Source organism: Nicotiana tabacum, chromosome 17, assembly GCF_000715075.1.
Source record: "Nicotiana tabacum cultivar K326 chromosome 17, ASM71507v2, whole genome shotgun sequence".
Taxonomy (NCBI): domain Eukaryota; kingdom Viridiplantae; phylum Streptophyta; class Magnoliopsida; order Solanales; family Solanaceae; genus Nicotiana; species Nicotiana tabacum.
This window is the reverse complement of record NC_134096.1, coordinates 94239992-94263515: the sequence shown is the minus strand read 5'-3', so window position 1 is coordinate 94263515 and position 23524 is coordinate 94239992. Positions and strand designations below refer to the sequence as shown.

Sequence of the window (23524 nt, the reverse complement as noted above, 5' to 3'; positions counted from 1 at the left end):
TCGGAATTCCATTCCGAGCTTGATATCAAAATTTTCACTATCAGCCGAAATCGCCGAAAAACTAACTTTCGCCAATTCAAACCTAAATCTACTACAAATCTCCAAAACATATTCCGGACGCGCTCCTAATCCCAAAATCACTCAACGGAGATAACGGAGTCGACGAAATTCCATGACGGATCTGTCTTCACATAGTTCTGACTACGGTCCAAACTCTAAGGCTTAAACTCACAACTAGGAACTAAGTGTCCCAAAACTCCCTGAATTCCATAACCAAATATTCCGGCAAATCCCAAAAGCAGAAAAAAATATGGAAAAAGCAGATATTAGGGGATCGGGGCTCAAATTCTCAAAACGACCGGCCGGGTCATTACACCAACCTATGTCAACCAACTTCAACTTTAATAATAGGTCAAATAGGTGTACGGCCCCTTAAACTTGGCTCCAGTTTTCGTTTTGATACTTTAACTTAGCGTTTTTCCTATTGAACACTTTAATATTATATAAAGTGATATATTGAGCACTTTACTCATAACCAGTAAAAAATATAAGGTGCATGTAATTCACACATGAATGACTTATCAAAATGACAAATAAGAGGGAGACACGTGGCATTTGGGCCCAAATAGTCAAAAAGAAATTTTGAAAACAAAAAATATTTATTTTAAACACCCCCTCTCACCGTCACCTTCTTCCCAACCGCCCCCTTTCTTTTTTCATTCCATGGAATCCCACCACCAAGTGGAAGATAAAATCAAATATTCGTTAGAAGAGGTTGAGCCAAGCCGAGTCGGGTTCTTGCTTCCAGGTGATGAAGACGAGCTACTAGCAGGTTTAATGGATGATTTTGATCTTAGCGGATTACCGACGCAAGTGGAGGATTTGGACGATGATTCTTTTGGCAGTGGAGGACTCGAAATGGAACCTGAGGATCAAAATAATTTGCTTAATGGTATTGCAAACTTAAGCATGTCTTATAGTTATCCAAATGGTGTTGCAACTGTTGTCGGGGAACACCGGCGATTCTAGCAACCACCGGCCATTGCTCATTTCCTTTCCTCATTCATCTCTATTATTCTGTTTCATTGTTGTTTTAACTAATAAAAGAGCATAACTGAAAGAAGTAACCGGACATTTAATATTTCGGCGGCTACCATTAAAATCGGCAACATTTATCACCATTTCTGGTCTTCCATCGTTGTGTTATCGGAGATTCGTTCGTGTTCTGTCTATTACTGATTTCGTGGTCGGTGTGTAAATGTTAAAACCTTGATAAAATTTATTCCGGCAATAAAATTTATTAATTCTGGTGATCTCCATTAATTCCGATAATAAAATTTATTGTTGTTCTTCTTCTTCTTCTTTTAAAGAATTCAATTTTGATTTAAACCAAAAATAAAATATGATCTCAAACCCATTAAATGCACGCGCGTAAGAGGGGGTGAAATACAGATCTCTTGCCATGTCAGCTTTTGTGTTTAATAGGCATACATAGATTTGGGTTGAAGTGTTCAATAGAAAAAACACTAAATTAAAGTATCAAAATGGAAATTGGAGCCAAGTTTAAGGGGTCGTACACCTATTTGGCCTTAATAATATTACATATTAATCATAGACTACGGTAATAATAAGATTTAGGAATATTTGTAAGCCCTTTTCATATGGTATAAGTTTGGCTATAACTTATAAGAATCTCAATTGATTTTTAAATCTTAAATATTAGAATTTCTTACCTAGTTCAATAAAGAATATTTAATAACTCAAATGTTAATTGATTGCAAAATCCTAAATATTAAGAAGGTAATTTAAATTACAGTTTTGTCTTATGTAAAAGCTTATTTTTAAGAGTAAAAAAAACGAACGATATTTCGATAAGGGATTTCGTGCTTTTTAGTATAGTATAGATAGATTGATAGTAATACAACTGACGTGATACTGAAGATGTGAGTTCACAACCCTACAATATTGGTCCTTGGACATGAGAGAATAGAGATGAAACATCCCATCTGATTTTAATTTTTATAATATAAGATGATTGGACAAAAAAAAAAAATGACTCAGCGCTCAGCCGCACCACATGGGATGCCTCAGTGCCAGCAAATGGTGCATTGAGTTGTTCACTCATCAAAGACATCTTCATCAACTTCTTGATTTGGCCAAGAAATCACCCCTCTATTGATTATTCGATATCTTAGGTACGCACATTATGCATATGCTTACATACTGGTGTTGGGCATGCACATACTCCATGATGACAATTGAACACGAATTAACACAATTCGTTGATAATCCAATTCAATATTGTTCTTTTAATTGTTTTTAATTTGAATATAGTGTCCTTGAGAAAAACATTAGGAATCTTTGATGGAACAACGAAAATAGGTATAGCACTGCGGGATGAAAAACGATACAAATTATCAATACACATTATTGATTTATTTAAGAACCCCAAATGTTTATTCAATTTCACCAGATCCATATCAGAGACAGCAGGGCACTCATTATACCACTCGTGCGACAAAAGATTTATCGCAGCTTTCATTCAAATCTTAATTATAACACTTCTCCTTCTAATCTCCCAGCATTGCACACGACATTTGCATGGGTCAGGGGTGCACGAACCCAAATCATCTAAAAATTTTCGTCCCATAAAAAATGACCTAAGGAACATTCTCACCATCCGATTATTTCCACAAGACCTGATTCCTACATCAACACACGGTATCAGCCTCAATCAGCTTCAATAACCTATGTATACACTCACCAGATACAAACACAAGTGGGAATATCTGGACCCAGATGTTGTGGGTGAGATGTTTCTCAAGGGTATCAATTCACTTTCCGACGACCCAAAATCCTAACATGTCGTAATGGCGCCTATCTCAGTACTAGACAAGCCGACAACATCAATAACCCACGATTTCCTTTAAGTTTGAGCACCGCACATCGCGTGGTGTCCGGTGCACCCCCGGCGGCCCTTGAAAATCCGGAGGACCGAGTGTCGTCCACGACCCTCCAAACGGACTAGCTCGAACTCTCGAAATATCCGAAACAATATTAAAACTAAGAATCACACTCCAAAACCAATTGAATCAAATGACAGATTATATACATGATGAAGTATGCATTCTCGCGATAAATGGTGCGGAGATGGATTAATGGATGCTGTGGTAAACAAAAAAACAAGACATACCAAGAGTGCAGAGCTGAGAAAATTAATTGAACATTTCTAACTGTTGTTATGCTAGAGAAGAATGAAAGGAAAACTTTTATGTTCCTAAAAAAAAAAATTGGTGTACTCTCCTATATGTGGAAGAGACGTGTACCAGTTATTTCTACCTTGGTTTTGCTTATCGATGTCGTAATGTAAATACTAGATTTGAATTATACTAGTATATGAACAAACATTTCAACAGAATAAAAGATGCAAAAGCATGCATATAATAGAGGTTTGAATTATACGTTCGAATTACACCACTTATTCATCATACAAAAGCGCGGGTAGATAAGAAAAACAGTAATAATACATTCTAAAATCCCTTTAATTATTCAAGACCAGAACCACCCAATAGGCTCTCCTTCTTCATGTTGCTGCTCCTCTGCCGCCACAAAGACGTTACAGAAGTAGCCATGGCCGCCGCCGTCATCACTACCATCATCTTCCTCCGACTGCAAACCATCCATAGGCGGAGGAATATTATTACATCCTCCAGCCCCTAGTGGATACTCTTCCATATGACCAGTGTGAAAATAGGAGTCCCCACTGTCCACCAGCTGTGGACTGTGCTCATCTACCACCGCACTTCCGCCGCTGCCACTGCTCAGCCTGTCCTCCGCCTTCACCTTCACTTGAAGGGTCAGCGCATCTACCTCCAAAACCTCACATTTTTCATTTATTACCCCTGCTTCACCAACCACTTTCCCCTGCAACTTCTCCATCAATGAAACCACCTGCATATTTTTCGATTAACAAAATAGTTTAACTTCTATACATTAACAATATAAAAGAAAAATTACATTATTAAAAGATAAATACAAGTACAAGGTTCATAAATAATGAGGTTATAAATTAACTGATATTGTAAAATTGAATCTTAAAACCATCTTCATTATGGAATCATGATCATGTAAATTTAATTGCTATACTAGATGATTACCATATAATATTTTTCTGTCACGAGTTACCTATTGTTGTTAGTCAATTTAAACTATAGCTTAAAAAGTGTATATAATGTTTGTTCATAAAACTTTGTTAAACTCTTTCATCATATCACTAAATTAGTTAAAAAAAAACCTTTAAAAAGTAAAGTTGAAAATTAAAAGCAAAAGAATAAAAGTTATCAAATATTAACAGTACTGAAACTGATAGTGATGCATCCACTATCTATATAGTAAATTGCTTCATCACTGCGCATATTTTAAAGCAAGAAGCAAAAGTATATTCGCTTTTAAGAAATGAAAAACATATAAAGTGGGGATTAGAACAGATGCTACTTTATTTATTTGACTTGATGCAAGAATGACTCGGAAGGAATTGACAAATATAATTTTCTTTTGCAGGTGAGGAAGAATATTGGAAGTAAGGTTCCCCACTACTAATATTGATTGCCAGGTGTGCCACAGAATATGACCTCAAAGTCAGATTAAAAATTGCAATAAATTACCAACTTCGCCGACAAAAATCGTCAACAAAAATATGTTACTAATATTCTAGATAGAGATTACCATAGAGATCCCCTATCTAGTTAGTGAATAGGATCATATTATTATTCTATACATATATGTTAGTAGTGAATTGGCTATATCGTCACTGTACCCGATTACGAGAAAGCGATGACCTTTTTGTCCTGATTATTTTTACTCAGATTCAAGAGAACTATGACATAATCATTAATAAAATTGTTTAAATCAGGTTGGTTTCATGATTTGTTACTTAGAGCTAGCGGATCAATAGTATAATATATAGATTTAAAGTAATCTACCAAAATATTTATAAATATTCATTATTGCATGTATTAAGTATATTTACCAAAAACTTATGTACATGTAATTATCTTCAGATAACTTGCTACGGATCCTTCGAATTAAGAGAAACATCACAAATAGAGTGTACAACAGGATTTAAGTAGACAAATAAAATGATCATCAAACTATATGGTAGTAATATATACCTCAGCTTTGAGCTTCTCATTATCTTTGCGAATGGAGTCAAAATCAGAGAGAAGAGAGTCATAAGAGGATTTGAGCTGATCATAATCCCTTTCGAGCGTCTTGGTCTTCCACCGGGCGCGGCGGTTTTGGAACCACACAGCCACTTGCCTGGGCTGCAGGCCAAGCTTCTTGGCTAGCTGAGTCTTACGCTCTGGCTCCAGCTTGTTCTCCGCCTCAAAGCTCTTCTCCAGCAAGTGCACCTTAATTTACCAAACAATTAACGGCGCAGGTCACTTGTTGCTCAACAAGCAACGGAATCCACAGATTTAATATATTGCTTAAGGAACGCAAAAGAAAATTCTCTCATTTGAAGAATATTGTGAAGAATTTGATGCTACATATATAGTGATGAATATGTTCCAGTATGTCTAAAAGCTTAAAAGAATCTCTTTTAATTACTATCTACTTAATTATATAACTATGTCTTTAGTTTTATATTACTATTGTCTCTGATTCTCACTTTATACAATCCAAGCACAAATATTTTTGCTTCTATTTAGTATCACTAAGATTTGAACCAGGATCGTTTGACTGTTACTATTTGAACTTGTACATGTGATAATTTCATCTAATAAGAAATTAGACTGTAATAAAAAAAATACACTTCTAATTACCTATTTATATTATCTGTAGATAAAGAAAAGTAGTAGGGTGCTAACCTGCTCGGGAGTGAGACGGCGCTTCTTCTCCGGCGACTGCTCGTCGTAATATTCCTCGTCATATAGTTCCTCCGGCGAGCTAAAGAAAGGTCGCCTCTTTGAGGAGTCCTCCATCTTCATCATCGATCTTGGTCCTGGTAATAATTTAAGTCAACCGTCAAAATTACATGCAAAATTTTTTTTTCCTTTTTCTGACCGTACCGCAATTTTAATGGAAGAACTGACAATCAAACTATAAAACAAAATCTTCAGTGAAATCATCACATTAGCTGGTTGTCTTCCCTATGTACAAACGCAATATAAATTTCAATTTGATGAATTTAATTATTATACTTTTAAAATTATAAGTTCAAAATTAATATTCGAATTCAATTCAGTTAAACTGATTATATTCTCCATCCCACGATCAGCCTATGAGTTATGTTTAGAAACGTACCTCGGAAAACAGGATCTGAATTCCCAAGGAACAACATGTTGCCGTGACAAGACGGGTCGAAAAATATATGCCCAGATCCCATATTTTCAATGATTTGGACGATCGCCGTAGAAAATATATTTACACACACAGAAGTTTATAAATGTGTAAACACAGAAAAGAAAAACTCGAGAACAGAGTTCTTTTAGCAGGGATATGTATAGAAAAAGAGATCGTTGACTAAGTTTCAAAAGAGCATGAGCTTGTGGCGGAAGAAACTAGTACTCCACAGCAATCTAGCAGGAGTTTCCAAAGGACAGATACAAAATCCCATCGCGAACTCCACTTTACCCAGCTCAGGGGTTCTTTCGTTCTGAGAATAAAAAGAAGCAGCTATATATATATATAACTACTACTTCAGATCGGAGGTTAATTATATGACCTCTGAGCTGAAAGAAAAAGAAAAAGGGGAAGTCAGTAAAAGGTTGAACGGCCGGTGACCGTGAAAACAAGATTCCGGTGAGGGCCGGTGGGAGAATTAATGTACGCTACGTGTGGTTTTGTCTGTATGTAGTGTTGTGAGTTTATTTTGCGACTAAAGTTGATAGAGGTGAACGAAGGGCATTTTATAATGACTTAGATACTGTTTAAATGACGTAATTATCCAACAGGTTTTAACATCAGGCGCAGAAATCGAGGGTATTTTCGGTAATGTAAGAAACTGAAGCAGGATATTAATGGGGACTCACTAACTTGCGCCGGAGTGTCTGGGGTATACATTCTAGATACTCTCTGATTGTTTTTCCTTTGTTTTTGTTTTTTTTTGCGGGGGAGGAGGAGGAGAAATTAGCATATGTGCCAGATCAGGGGAGAGAGTGTATCCCAGAAGGCCATAAGGAAGAGCCATTCTCCGCGGTCGGGAGTTTGTCGGACGAGTGGCTGTCTTTCCACTTTTACCGTGTGATTCATTTTAGGCCGATTTATTTTTTGGTTGGTCTTTCAAAAATAATTATATTTATTAGTTAATATACAAAAAAAATAATTATATATAAAATACTTATATTTTTTTTGTATATTATGTATAAATATATAAATTTTATCGGCTATTATTTTTTAGAGCGACTATATCATTAGTTTTCCTTCACTCCCTTTTTTTGCGCATCCTTTTCTGTTACTTTATTTTATACAAAATTCAATCCAATCTAATCGTCTTATTTCTCGATCCTTTTGTTGTTGTGCCGAGAAACCTTGTTCCCAAAATTGTTGCATCTGATGTTTCGTCTATATCTTAAGGCTAAGTATTGCGTAATTCTTCAATTATTTATTTATTTCAGGATCAAATTAATTCATTTATCTAGAAACCATGTATAAATTCAACTGTACTGTTTTACGGGTAAACAGTTTGGCGCCCACCGTGGGGACTAGATAGCCGAATAATTAAATTGGCTTCGATGGGGCAGGGGGAACGGATCTGGTCTCAACAACGAGAATGATTCTTTCAAGAATGAACTTTTACGGTTCATGAGGGAAGTAAACGCCTGCATGGACCAGATCCCGGGAGCGCCACCAGTGCTGAAAGGTCCGGACACGAAGAAGTATACTCAATTGTCGTACAAGCCAAGTGCGGCACCAGAGTTAATCCCAAAGTGGTTCAAAATGCCTGAAATGCCACAGTATGACGGAACTTCAGACCCCCAGAAGCATATTACCACCTACACAACGGCGATAAAGGGGAATGATTTAGCTCTACACGAAATTGAATTTGTGCTGCTGAAGAAATTAGGAGAAACCCTCACGAGGGGGGCCTTGACGTGGTATTCGCTGTTACCCGAGCATTCTATAGATTCCTTCGAAATACTTGCGGATTCTTTCATCAAGGCTCATGTCGGGGCAAGAAAAGTACAGGCCCGAAAGGCCGACATATTAAGGATAGCGCAAGGAGAGTCCGAGCTGCTACGAGAGTTTGTTACCCGATTCTAGAAGGGGAGAATGTTGCTCTCGACTGTCCCAGATGAATGGGCGGCTGAGGCGTTCACCAAAGAATTGAATTTGGGGAGTTCAGACGCTTCCTGGAAATTGAAAGAGAGCCTACTCGAGTTTCAAGCAATGACCTGGGCGGACGTCCACAACCGGTATGAATCAAAAATAAGGATCGAAGATGATCAAGTTGGTTTTTCATCGTAGACCAAAGGACGAAAAAAGAATAAGGAAAAATCAAAAGATGATTATGATGCGGACTTCGAGGGGGCGATTTTTGCCTTACGAACGAACGGAAGGCCGCAGCAGAGGTTTTCGGACAGCGGACATGTTCACGATCAACAGGAGGACCGATCGCGATTGGAATAATCGATCACTGCAGGATAAAAAAGTGGCAGGATCACGAGATACTTCCTACCCCAAATTATCAGAATACAACTTCAACGTCAGTATAGTGGAATTGGTATCGGCCATGAGAAACATCAAAGAAGCACGGTTCCCAAAACCGATGAGATCTGATTCTAACCAGAGGGATCCCAACTTGTGGTATGAATACCACAGGATGAATGGCCACCGGACAGGGGACTGTCAATATCTCCGGGAAGAAGTGGCAACATTACTAAAGAATGGTCACCTCAGAGAATTCTTGAGTGACCGAGCTAAGAACAAATATGGTTGTAACCGAGACAATGCGGAACCCTTAAAAATGGGAGAAGATCCCCTGCGTCAAACAATCAACATGATCTTCGGAGGGAACGAGATTAACGGGGTCACCTTTTCAGCAACAAAGAAGACGAAAGTATCAATAACACATAGCAAAAGGCTTCGGGAAGACGATATCACTTTTACACAGGAGGATGCACACGGATTGTTGCTACCACACAACGACGCATTGGTAATTTCTTTAAATGTGCTAGATTTTAAGATAAAACATGTTTTAGTGGATCCAGGGAGTTCGGCTAATATCATATAATGAAGAGTATTGGAGCAAGCAAAACTCACCGGAAGCATTATTCCGGCCAAAAAGCTCCCTGCCGGATTCAATCTCACAAGTGTGACAACTCGGTGAGAAATTTTATTACTCACAAACGCTGAAGGAGTAATGAAAACAACTCTTTTCGAAGTGGTAGATGGTGATATAGGATACAACATCATTCTGGGAAGGCCATGGTTGCACGAGATGAAAGTTTTACTATCAACATACCATCAATTGCTGAAGTTTCCAACACCCGAGGGAATTAAGCAGATAGGTGGAGACCAACCGGCGGCAAGGGAGAAGAATGAAATTTCAGTCTCCAATAGCAAAGGAAATAAACACGTGGCATAGCAATTACAGGACCCGACACATACTTCTGAACTAGATGAAGTTAGCCAGGCGTCGAAAGATAATCAGGTGCCGAGATATTTCCAAGTTCTAGAAGAGCGATGCGACGAAGTGCACATCGGAAGAGCTAGAGCAAGTGGCATTGTTCGAGGAAATCCTAGAAAGGAAATTCCACCTGGGGATAGGACTACACCCGGAACTCAGGTCCGACTTCATTAAATTCCTTAAATCTAACGTCGATTGTTTTGCATGGTCGCATGAGGGTATGACAGGTATCCCGACAGAGGTAATCGCACACAAGTTAAGCTTGGATCCTAACATACCTCCGGTAAGACAGAAGAAGCGCCCGATCGCCGAAGCCAGGAATAAATTCGTCAAAGAAGAGGTAACCCGCTTACTTAATATTGGTTCGATCCGAGAGGTAAGATATCCAGATTGGCTAGCTAATGTAGTAGTAGTTCCTAAAAAGAACAATAAGTTTTGTATGTGCATAGATTATAAAGATCTTAATAAGGCGTGTCCGAAAAACTCGTTTCCACTGTCAAACATCGATCAAATAATTGATGCCACGGCCGGGCACGAGTTAATGAGTTTTGTCGATGCTTATTCTGGGTACAACCAAATTAAGATGAATCTGGAAGATTAGGAAAAAACTTCGTTTATAACGAATTTTGATATATATTGTTACAAAGTGATGCCCTTCGGGTTGAAAAATGCTGGAGCCACTTATCAACGGCTCGTGAACAAGATGTTTGAAAATCAAATAGGAAAAACTATAGAAGCTTATATAGACGATATGCTCGTTAAGTCTTCAAATACAGGTGATCATTTTAAACATCTGCAAGAGACTTTCTACATCCTAAGGAAGCATAATATGAAGCTTAATCCCGAGAAATACGCGTTCGGAGTCAACTCTGGTAAGTTTCTGGGATTTTTGGTATCACAAAGGACGATTGAAGTAAACCCCGATAATATCAAGGCCATAGAGGATATCCCGGACCAACTGACAAGCATGAATGAAGTCCAAAGGCTTACGGGGAGATTGGCATCTTTGAGTAGATTCATTTTTTGATCATCAGAAAAGTGTTATCGTTTCTTCGCATTGCTCAAAAAGAAAAATAATTTCTAATGGACCCCGGAGTGCCATCAGGCTTTGAGGTATTTAAAGAAGTACTTGTCAAGCCCTTCATTGCTTTCAAAACCAAAAGAAGGGAAAACGTTGCTAGTTTACCTCGCGATCTCGAAAGTTGTGGTAAGTCCGGTTTTAGTTCGAGAAGACGAAGGTACGCAATCTCCCATCTATTATGTTAGTAAAGATTTAACGGGAGCAGAAACTCGTTACCCACATTTGGAAAAACTGGCCTTAGCTCTCTTAGTCGTCGCTCGAAAGGTAAGGCCCTATTTCCAATGACACTTGATAGTCGTGGTGTCTAATTTTCCTTTGCGAAACATCCTCCATAAACCCGAGCTCTCGGGTAGATTGACCAAATGGGCCGTCGAAATGAGTGAGTTCGACATAGAATATAAACCGAGGACTGCGATTAAGTCGCAAGTCTTGGCTAAAATCGTGGCGGATTTCAGTTCGGGATTATTGCCTCAAGCAACCAAGGAAGCAATGATGATGTCAGAATCGACATCAGGGGTTTGGACCTTATTTACGGACGGAGCTTCCAACGTGAAAGGGTCCGGGCTCGGTATAGTCTTAATCATGCCTTCGGGGGAAACCCTGAGGCAAGCCATCAGGACGATCCATTTAACTAACAATGAAGCAGAGCATGAAGCTTTGATTGTAGGACTCGAGTTGGCCTGGGGACTTGACTCTGAGGTCATCAAAATCAAATGCGACTCACGGCTAGTGGTAAATCAGGTCTACGGGATCTTCGAGACCAAAGAGTAGCGCATGCAACAATATGTAGTAAAGGTTCAAGCTTTGTTGGCGCGATTCCGAGAGTGGTCAATTACTTATATCCCAAGGGAAGAAAGCGCAGAAGCAGACACATTGGCAAACCTAGGATCATAAACAAAAACAAAGGGATCGGAGTCCGGGTCGGTAGTACAACTGATGAACTCAGTCCTGGATACAGATGGTTACTACTAGGTAAATTCAACTAGTCTGGTCTGGGACTAAAGGAATGAAATTATCGATTATCTCGAACATGGGAAGCTACCTGAAGACCCCTAAATGTTTTGGGCGCTGCGCGCCAAAGCAGCGCGATATAGCTTCAAGGGAGGCCAATTGTATAGAAAATCTTTTCAAGGCCCGCTGGCCCGATGCTTAGGAGCGTCTGAAGATAACTATGTTATGAGAGAGGTTCAAAAAAGGATATGCGGAAACCACTTGAGTGCAGATTCCTTGCTGTTGAAGTTGGTAAAGGCAGGATATTACTGGCCCTATATGGAACAAGATGCCAGGGACTTCGTGTGGAAATGTGAAAAGTGTCAATGCTACGCGCCACTGGTGCATCAACCGACATAACCCTTACATTCGATTTTATCTCTGTGGACGTTCATGAAATGGGGAATGGACATCGTCGGACCATTACCACTGACTCCCGGAAAGGTAAGATTTCTTTTAAATTTAACTGACTATTTTTCTATGTGGGTGGAAGTAGGTCCTTATCAGAAAATTGAAGAACGCGAAGTGGTGGATTTCTTGTGAAGCATAGGGGAAACCCCTTTTTCCCTCGTGTACGATGCAGAAGCTTTAATCCCGGTGGAAGTAGGGGAACCGACATTGAGATACTTCCAGGAAGAAGAAGAATCGGACAACGAAGCAATGCTTGTCAACTTGGAACTGCTTGATGAACGCAGGGAATTGGCATATGTAAGAATGGTAGCTCAAAAGCAAAGAATTGAGCGGTATTATAATCGAAAAGCCAACCTCCGTTATTTCAAAGTAGGTGACTTGGTCCTAAGGAAAGTAACTCACAATACCCGGGAGCTCAACGCGGGGAAACTAGGTCCAACGTGGGAAGGCCCCTACCGGGTTTCAGCTATCACCGAAAAAGGTTCATACGTGTTGGAAAACCAAAATGGAGAGAAGTTTTCAGCAATTAGAATGTGTCACACCTCAAAGGATATTATTGTTGATGAACATTATCCGATCAAAAAATATGTGTTGCACTCTTTTTCCCTTCGTTCAGTTTTTGTTCCAATAGGGTTTTACTGGCTAGGTTTTTAACGAGGCAGCAACAGAAAGCATACTACGAAGACAGCATCAATAAGACCTTTAATAGCAAGGCACACAAAAAGATATCCACTTGGGGATGGTTAGATAATCTTTTGCTCTATAGCAAATTCCCACCGGGAAGTTAAGTTTGCTATTGAGCAAAGGATATCTAATCATACACGAGCACAAACCACTAGAGAGTTGTTAGATAGTCCTTCGCTCGATAGCATAAATTCCTAAGGGGAAGTAAAGTGTGTTACGAAGTTAAGGATTATCTAGCAATGCATTAGTGGAGTCTTCGAAGATACAAGACTTCCAGTATTCCAATTCGTATTCTTCGCATTCGAACACTGGGGGGAGGAATGATATGAGGATACGTCAACAATGACAGCCACGTCGACCGGGAACGAAAAACCAGAAATATAATTACATCATCGAGATCGGGGACTACACGAACAGCCCCGTAGAAACAAGTTATACAAGTTAGCCACAAGTAATGTCAATTTCTTTTCAGCATAGCAAATTCTTATGTATTTTTTGAAAATAGAAGGAATAAAATGAAATCCTTTTATTTTTATCTTGTTTCTTGTCTGAACGATGAATTAACTTTGTCATTTGAAAATTAAACAAGTATTTCAAATGCTAGTACCGTAATGAACAGGAGACGACATATTCAAGAGCACCGTAAACATAAGAGGGCCCTCTCTTATAAAAATCCTCACGTTAAAGGGTTGGTTTCGAAAGAATTTATACCCGAAATAAAAAATGCTATCGGGGAAAAATAAACCTGAAGCCGCATACGAAAAGGACGCAAAAAGTAAACTTGCACAAATACTTATCAAAGCCCTCACAAAAAAGGGTTGATGCCCAGAGCCAAAAATGCTTTCGGGGAGAATACACCCTAAAGTTTCACATAATAAGATGCAAAAAAGTCTGCGGAAAATTCATAAAGAAAATTCAAAGATTAAAGGCTTGCATGAATATTCTAACGATGAGAAGACTGAAAAAATACTAGAGCAAAAGATATTTTTATTTACAAAAAATGACAAAATGGCATAGATACAAGAACTGGAAAAAGAAAAGAAAAGCTAAACTGCATTGTCTCCGAAACCAAGAGGAAGAGAAGTGTACGCGCCCCCGGAAGAAGTAGACGGATCCACTGATGACTTAACATTTTCACCAGTTTGGCCTTCGACATCATCATCCTTCGATTCTTCTTCAGTTCCCGAAAACTCAGAACCAGAACCAGAAGGATCAGGTGCATCAGAACTCGATAGGAACCCACTTTTAGCAGCTAACTCAAGCTCACGGGCCTTAGCCATTTCGGCATCAAATTCAATGACACCAGCTTTGGCCTCTTCCAAGATTTTTCTCCTCATGATGTACATGGCATAAGGTTTTTCAACAACGAGGGAAGCCGCTCGGCACTTGAGTTCTTCTTTGAGTTGGGTTACCTCGGTAGAAAGGTTTTCCCGGGCGAACCTAGCAGATTTGAGGCTGACATCAAGGTCGCGGACAGTTGAACTAAAGAGCCTATTATACTCGATAGTTTCCATGTACTTCTCTTCCAGCTGGGCGTGTTTCGCTCCCATAGCAGCAAGCTCTTTAATTTTGGAGTTCAAGGATGCCTCTAAGTTAATCACTCTTTTAGCGGAGGCAGCCTCATGTTCAGTTGTAGCAAGAACGGCATTATGGACTTCAACCCATTTAGCCCTGGCTTCATCAAATCTAACCCTCAGAGGGACAATTTCTTGGCTAAGGGCTACTACTTCTTGCTTACTCCGCCGCAAACGAGCTTCCAATACAACAGCCTCAACGGCTTTGGCTTCCAGTTCCAAAAGGCGAACGACATGTTGCTCTTGCTCTACCAAAAGCTGATCCCGTGCGGAGATAATCTCTTCTTTTTCATGAATCAACCTCTGAAGGCCGTCGGAAGCAAGAAAGGTGGCCTACAAAGTAATAAGGGTAAAATTTAGGAGATATTCACACCCAAAAATAGAAGAAGTAATAAAGGAAGAAAGGAACGTACCGCTGCGGCGTTATGCATAGCATTATTCAACAAACACTCTCTAGAGAGTGCTTGAATCTTTTCTCACTCTTTCTCTGAAGCCAAAGGCTTCAGGTAATTAGCAAGCCCCACCGGCCGGGATAGCAAGTTGCATCCGGTAGAGACCGAAAGAGAAACGTTCCTCCTCCTTTGTGGATCATCAGAAGGGGCAGCATAATTTTGCCCCAAATTCCCATAAACTGGGGACTGTGGAATAGGAACACCTTCTTCATGGTCATACGCGGCCGGCGGAGGTGGTGTAGCAATTGTTGGTGGAAGAATGGATGAATATGGAAGTGATGTAGCAGTTACTGGTGTTGGTGAAGATGGAGATGAAGCTGATGGAGTTGAAGAATGAGAAGCAGTTGCGTCAAATGCAGTGCTGGTTGTTGGATGCTCACCAACCAAAGACGGCAAGGGTCTGGTACTCAGCTCGCTCGAAAATGGGAATTGACATTATTTACTAAATCAAATTCTCCCCAAAGTGCCGAGGCATCGTCCTCGGTTAGTGTAACTCTCTCAACAGGTTGAGCGTCCTGTTGAGATGATGAGGATCGTCGTCTTCTATGTAGAGAAGATCCCTCATCATTAGCTTCTTCATCATCATCGATCATCACGGTGTCTATGACCGGCCCAGAAGGAGGGCCAGTCACCATCGCTACCGGAGATGACTCGGGGGCATCGATCATCGCCCTTTTATTCTTTTCCCCGGCTACAGAGGAGCGTCTTCACTTTGGTTGTTTGTATTCCAGACGGGGACTCCGAAAAGAAGCATTTGCTTTCGAAGCAGGCTCGGAGCCACCTATTCAATAAACGCCTCCAGAAGCAGCCTCGCTGCATCAGCAGCATCAGCCAAGACATCCTCCTCGGGAACAGGAACAGAGCTCGCAGGTAGACCTAATTTCATAGATATGTTAGAAGAGATCAATCAAGTTCTTTACATGAAAAATTGAAACAATATGAGTTTGAATTATCACGATTCTTGGCCTTCGACCCGTATTTAGGGGCCAATTCTTTCCACAAGCGAGTCTCGGGAGTCATAACGTCCAAGATTTTTTGTACCCACCGGTCCAAACCTTCAATCACTGGTGGGACCCATCGAGTTGCTAAAACAAAAGAAGGATGTAGGATCAATACGGCCATTAAAATTTTTTAGTAAAAGGAAATACTAAACAAAGAGCTTACGAGTGCGGTTCCAAGCGACCGAAAAAAATTAAGCTATTGCTGAAATGATATCGTCGGTGGCAATTGCAACGAACCGTTCCATCCACCCACGATCGTTGTCATCATCCATGCTAGACAATAAAACATGGTGGCCATGCTTGCAGGGGTTTATCATTCCCCCGCGAAAGATTTTGGGAGAATAAAGATTTATCATGTGAGCTAAGGTTAACTCCTCTCTAGTTTCCTGGCATAAACGCCCAAGGCAAGCAACCATCCTCTACACAGAAGGACGTACTTGTGCCAAACACACCTGATAACGGAGGAAAAACTCTACAATCACAGAGTCAAGCTCTTCGCTCAAAGAAAACGCATCCAAAGTAAAGGGATACGTGTAAACATATGTAAAACCCTCCTTGGGAAGGGTGGCTCACTCCGATAGATGAGGAGTGATAATTTCTAAGTCATGGCAGTGACAGTCTTCCTTCACAGCAGGAATGCTCGAAGAACGTATGGAAAAAGGATACATGTTAATGACCCATATACGAAAATTAGCAATAGGAAATTTCTCTTCGAAGTCTTTTGTGGTAATAAGACTTCTAGGGATGATGGAGCCCACTGTTGGAGGATCAAAGTCCTCGACTTTATTTTTGCTTTTTGAGGAACCGGTACGTTTTGAGGTAGAATTATAGGAGAGGAATGGTCTTTCGTTTGAAGAGAATTAGAAAAAAGAGGAAGAAACAATATGCAAGTTAGATGGAGGAAATTTGAAAAGTTATGACGTATAAGGGTGGAAGTTGATACGTATAAGTAAAAGTTTTGGCGACTAAATTCATGGCCGGGATTACCTCGATAATCAGCAAAAGATGTGCTGAATCCTGGGAAGACGCATGTTCGGGACATTAAATGCGAAGAGACATGCGTCTAATCAACCGACAGAAGCCTTCAGAGGGAATTATCCCGCCAAAAGAGTATTTCTACCAACTTTTCGATAACACAAAGTTATGTCACCGGAAAGCAGGGAGACTATATGTATTGAGTAAAATATGTTATGACACGTGGCCGTCCGAGAAAGGGATACGTGGAACCCAAGATAGGGGGATGACTGAAGACTGAAGACAATTGTTTGTTTGTCACCGGGAAGAATAATGCTCAAAAGGATGCGATAAATGCTCTTCTCCCGGTAGCATTTAATAGAGAATATTCATAGTATTTAGAGCAATTACCCGTTACAAAGAATTTGGCATTTAGGTTCACCATTACATCTTCATCAATACCCCTCATAATTGACATTAAAGAAGGGCACGACCCTAGGACCTTCTTCATAGCTATAAATAGTGAGCTCAATTGTCATTGTAAAGGACACGAATTTTCTGGCAAACTTACACTATATTTTATACAAAGCTCAATCAAATCTTATCGTCTTATTTCTCGATCCTTTTGTTGTCGTGCCCGGAAACCTTATTCCCGGAATTGTTGCTTCTGTTATTTCGTCTATATCTTAAGGCTAAGTATTGCGTAATTCTTCAATTATTTATTTATTTCAGGATCAAATTAATTCACTTATCTAAAAATTACGTATAAATTAAATTGTACCGTTTTACGGGTAAACACACGGCAAGCTAAGGGGTCGTGACACTAATCCTCCAGTAATAAGTCACATTTATCTGATTCATGCTTTTGCTACATGATTGTGTGTTTGGGACATCGCAGCTTTTATTTTTGATTATTCAAGTATAACTCATACACTAAATTTTGCTTTTTTAAAATTTTGTTTTTCCTATATTGTAGAATTGATTACTAAGTATATTCTATGCAAATATACATACTACAATGACTTATATATTTAGATTAAGGTTTGAATTTTTTTGCCTTTTTTTGCTTTTGATTTTATTAGTACCTTTTTATATATATTTGATAATTTTTATAGTGTTGTTAGTGGATTGGCAATTGTGATCAGCGAAAAATTCAAACTTGCTCGTGAAGTTAATATGAAATTAGAAAACACCGTGTATAATTTAACATATGGAGAACATATGCCTTTAAGTCATAACTTTCGATCTATACATGTTCTAAGGAGTTTCTTGATTCAAAGGTATTCTTTTTCTTTTTTTTTCTTCGCATACAGCCTTTCCTTTAATATAACTTTCTGTTCCATCTACAGAACAGGTATTAACAAATTTTATAATCATGCAAATCAAAAATATCTAATGGTAGCTTATAACAAATTCAAAATTAACAAGGAGTAGTTGAGTTTTTCTTAGGGGAGGTTGCAACGGTGCCATGTAATAGTGCGTTACAGGTGATCAAACATCCCGTTTTGCTATTGCCTATTGGCATATGTCTTGGTCTCCGCATATTTCCAACTACCTATCAAATGGAGCAGCAGTTTTCTGGGGCCCAGGGAATCAAAATGCCTTTCCGTTTCCTTTAATGGTGATAGAAAGGTAGCACAATCATGGAAATAAAAGAAAAGTTTGTCAAAAAATTGTTGATATACTTATACGAGTATTTGTCAAATAAAAATATCATTTTGAGAGAAATAATTTTTGCTTTAGATGAGTTTTTATTAAATAATTTTTTTTCAAGATATAATGGATCGAAAAAGATGTATCATATGAACTAGATGGCAGAACTTTTGAGCAAATAGTTGTGCTCTAAATTTAGTTGAATTTAGAAGATAATGTTACTAAAAATTCTTCTCTTGCATGATAAAGAAGTTTTTAATAACGATTATGATTGAATAAAGAGTACTATAAAACTCAATAATCTATAAGCAAAGTAATAAAAAGGTGAACCAGTTGTATTAAGTACGGTTGCGCCGAATTTAGTAGATTTTGCTTAAATTATATATTTATATAATAAATAAATAAATAAATATATATATATATATATATATATATATAATTATAAACCCAATAATTAAAACTAATTATAAAATCGATAAGAACTTTAAATCCTAATTCATGTACATTAAAGTATCGGGTTCGAATCTTGGGTATGTAAATTTTTTTTGTAAGGAGCGCTCCCCACGAATGAGGTCCTATTTGATGCGAATTCGGATAAAGTCGAGTTCCAATACAGGTACTGAACACCTGGCGAGAAACCAAAATAAAAACACAAACGTTCGATTGACGAATGAAATTCACTTTACTTGGGATGGTGGGTCAGTTAGTCAATATATCCTTAAGTGGAAGTATGATATAGATCTTTTTAACGGAAGAAAATAAAGGAAACCATGTGGGATAGGAGGCATCTATTTCATTGATTTATTTAAAAAAATAATTTTCTCACACCTATTTCATATTCTAGAGGGAAAAAGGTACATGAATGGATCAAACTCGGGATCGTCGACATATGGTTTTCGGCCCAAAGTTAGATCCTTTCAAGGCCCAAATGGAGGAAGGGCCACGTGGTGGGTGGGACATGTCCACTTTCCCATGTGTTGTCCAGTTGTCGTTGTTGGATAGCCGTCCAATAAATTCCAAAATACTACTCATCAACCTTCTATAATAATCCATTTTCCTCGTAAAAATAGCACGGGGTAGCCAATTTTCGAACTGATAATTAAAAAATAGTCAGCGTTGTAAAGTTATTAAAAAAAATAGCCATTATTTTACTGCAACACGGAAAGTTCCAGCATAATATACTAGAGATTGATGCACCCATGTATGAACTTCCAGCCTATTATGCTGGAACTCCAGCACACGAAAAGTTCCAGCATAATATACTGGAGATTGGAGCACCTGTGTATGAACTTCTAGCATATTATGCTAGACCAATATATTATGCTGGAACTCCAATATATTATGACGAAGTTCCAGTATAATATACTCGAACTCCATATTTTCCGGATTTTGAATAGTATTTTCGTTCAAATTTATCTTTACATGAAAAGTAACTACATTTTGATTACTTTTGAAATTGTGGCTATTTTTCAATTACCACTTATAAATATGACTATTTTTGAATTTCACCTGTTTTCCTCCCCAATAGTGAATTGCTTTGTTTCTTATTCGGTGTTCGCAATTTGAATTGATATTCAATATATTCTGATTTACATAGCACAAGATCCATTAAAGGGGAGAACTTTCTATCAGAAAAAAAAAAATCATTTCAACGACCTGAACCTTTAACCTCTAATTGTAGGTCAAGGGATCTTATTCATCCCACTTCGATCGTTAGTTATCAATAGAGAAAGACTCCGTTGATTTTTTTGATTATTATTATTATTATTGTTATTTTATTGATACTATTTTATCATTTTATTTTATGTATTTTATGTTCTTTTAAAATCTATTTTAAAAGACCATCTTTTTATATTTAATAAAAAAATATTCGTTACATTCTAATTTTTTACCATTAGTCAATCATTAAGCATGTTTAAGCTCATAAGATGCAAAAGCAATTTTAGTGTGTTACACACATATTTAGTTTGAAATTATTTGATTCATAGATCTTTATATTTTTTAAATCCGTGCTTTGTCAAACAAAAAAGGAAGTTCATAGCACTAAGCTCGCGCTATGCGTGGGGTCCAAGGAAGGGCCAGACCACAAAGATCTATTGTGCGCATCCTTACCTTGCATTTCTGCAAGAGGTTGTTTTTACGGCTTGAAGTCATGACCTCCTAGTCACATGACAATAACTTTACTAGTTACGACACATAAAATAAACGAAAACGAGTAATATTTATCTTCAGTTAAAAATGATTTTAATTTTAATATAAGCATTTGAGCAATCAACAAAATGGTTGCAGAACCTCAATTGGTAAACACTCGGGAAAGATAATCTCCTATGAGACCTTTCTAACTAGTGAAATAGCTCCGCACCATCCTTTCTTTTTTGGCGTTTAATTTCCTTTTTTTGTTCTTAATTGTCGATCCTTTGGAAACTAACTTTACAGTAGAAACGCATAATATAAAGTTGTAGTCTCAACTCTCAAGATACAAGCATTTCCTCCGTGTATAAATTTCCTTAAATCATTGAATTTAATCCTTCTCTAGATAAAACTAATGCATGTATAGTTAATTTAAAATTTAGAACTTATTTATCTTTCACTGTTTCACTTATATATTTTTTTCTCTGAAAAGTAGTCAATCTCTTTTATCAAAGAATTTTCAGAGAATAAAAAATATATTCGAAAATTGACTGACATGAGATCAGTTAAATACGTAAGACTATGTTTTTCTTTATCGATCAACGTATAATACGAAACTTATATAAAGCTCAATCGGCCTTAATTAACTAGCTTAGCTTCTCTTCTTTTTCATGTCAAAGAAAACATTAGCTTATTTTTTTTAATAAGAGCTTTCAACTCTTACTACTTAGAAGTGAGATAAAGGGAAATGGATTTTCACGCATTCCCAGAAGATAGCATAGCAGACACCAAAAAATACTACGTACTACTAGTATATTCATATGGAAGTAGTAACATTTATGATTTATTAACAACTGTTAGCTGTTCCATAAAGACTGAACATGTTCTAATTTAATCTAGTTTCGTAACATCTAATCATTAATTTCTAATCTACACCAACTGTGCCGGGCATCTTGTGTATTCACCGATTAATGGAATCAAGGGGACAATCCTATTAGAAGTATTTTATCCATTGTTGTTTCCCTTTGCATATGCAAATTAAGACCAATAAAAAGTTATCCGTATATGGTATTTATACCAAACTAATACTTATAAGAATGGCATATGACCAATAAAAGGTTATCAGTATATAGTGTTTATATCAAACCAATATAAGAATAACATATATTTAATTATTGATAAATTGAATTTGTTTGGTGTAGATCTGGGGTGACTGGCGAGTAACTATTTACCTCTATGATTCTATCATGTACCGTCATTAAAATGTATACACCATAAAACTTTTTTTTTTTGTCACATTTAAAAAGCAATTGAATTATATTTACTTGCCATAACAATAACGTCACAAAATTCTACCTATTGTAACAATAAAGTTACAAAATTATTTTTGTCATACTAAAATAACTGTATTTTATCTAATATAATAGCAGATCATTAAACTTTATTCTCTACAACGACAAAAACAAACCATTAAGGTGATTTTATTATTATACAGGTAAAGTTCTATAAGTATACTATTGTAGTGATAAAAATTTATGAATTTACTACTATACTGGGTGAATAGACATGCAAAACTTTAATCTGGCGATAAATGATTTTTTGACTCTTCTATATAGTGATAGCGAGTACATAGCAAAGTCACATAAATGTTATCGAATGTTAAAGATTATAGGTTTATTAATCTTTGTGTTCGATGAATTCCATACTCTACTATGTTAAAAAAAAATCTCGGTTTCAATTTATGTCACACTACTTTCTATTAGCATGTTTCTAGAAGAGTAATAGGAGTATAATTTTATTTTTGAAAATAAATTAACTTTAAATTAATTTTCTATTTCACCCTTAATGAGAAACTTCTATCAATCACCTAAATATTATTGTATATTAAAGATCATAAATTTTTTAAAAAAACAGCGAAGCGAGAATGGAGATATATATTTTTCATGAAAACTAAAAAGAAAAGGAGACTGATCAGTAGTGCGGAAGCAGGCTTGATAGGAATAGGTGTGGATGAGAGCTTAAGGATTAAAGATACCTTTAATGGCCTCTTTATGTTATTCAATTGCTTATATGTTAAGGTGAAGAGAATGTGGAGGAAGAATTGATAGGAAAAGACACCTTTTGACCTGAGAATCTCTATAAGATTATAAATATCACTATATCCCCATTCTTAAATTGTGTGTACATATATATATTCGTAAAAGTAACGATATTTGTAATATTTTATTGAAAAGTGACGATGACACTGGAACCAGAAACTTCTATTTTACTCTATTATTTGAAAGAATTTGAACTGCCAACCTAAAACTTGATACAGAAGGAAAAGTAATTTAAACTTTAATAGCCTGGTGAACTATTAATCTTCATACGCACTTTGTGTGGTTATTATTATTATTTGGGAGGTGAATGATCCAGGCAGGACTATCAACAAGTGAATTCGAAAAATAAAAAAGGTAAACATGAAAAAAGTCAAAAGAATTTAACATTTAATATATATATAAATTGACATTATATTTACAATGTAATTTTCTAACTGAACCCCCAAAACAGGGGCGACCCGTCCATAAAACGGGTAAAGCAATTGCTTTAGGCCCCACATTTATGGGGCCCCATTTTTTGATTATATCTATATTATATTTATAAATTAAAAAAAATATATTTTTTGGTTATACCTAAAATAAAATAAAAATTAAAAATAAAAACTATAAAGTGAAACAATACATGGGAAGTTTGCATAAAAAGAGAACACAAATTTGAGATAGTAGACCACAACTTACTCGAGCACAACTTTCTCGAGCAAAGTAAAAACAGACATGTGCACTATATTATATTTTTATACTTTGTTCTTCAATTTATTATTCATGCCTCCATTCTACAATAGCCAAAGATCAAGCATTATTGTGAAACTTTATAATTCAGAGTTCAGTGTATTGATTCAAGAAATAGTGGAGTATTTTTTGTTC

General features: G+C 37.3%; 1 protein-coding gene across 1 annotated transcript; it reads right to left on the bottom strand.

The window, feature by feature from the left end:
* Nucleotides 1-3407: 3407 nt before the first annotated feature.
* LOC107827286 (homeobox-leucine zipper protein HAT5) lies at nt 3408-6888 on the bottom strand. Its single transcript, XM_016654384.2, has 4 exons — nt 6307-6888; nt 5871-6004; nt 5172-5411; nt 3408-3951 (listed from the first exon to the last, which is right to left on the bottom strand). Exons 1-4 carry the CDS (start codon nt 6386-6388, stop codon nt 3550-3552), a joined length of 858 nt encoding a protein of 285 aa, XP_016509870.1. The 5' UTR covers nt 6389-6888; the 3' UTR covers nt 3408-3549.
* Between the last annotated feature and the right edge of the window lie 16636 nt (nt 6889-23524).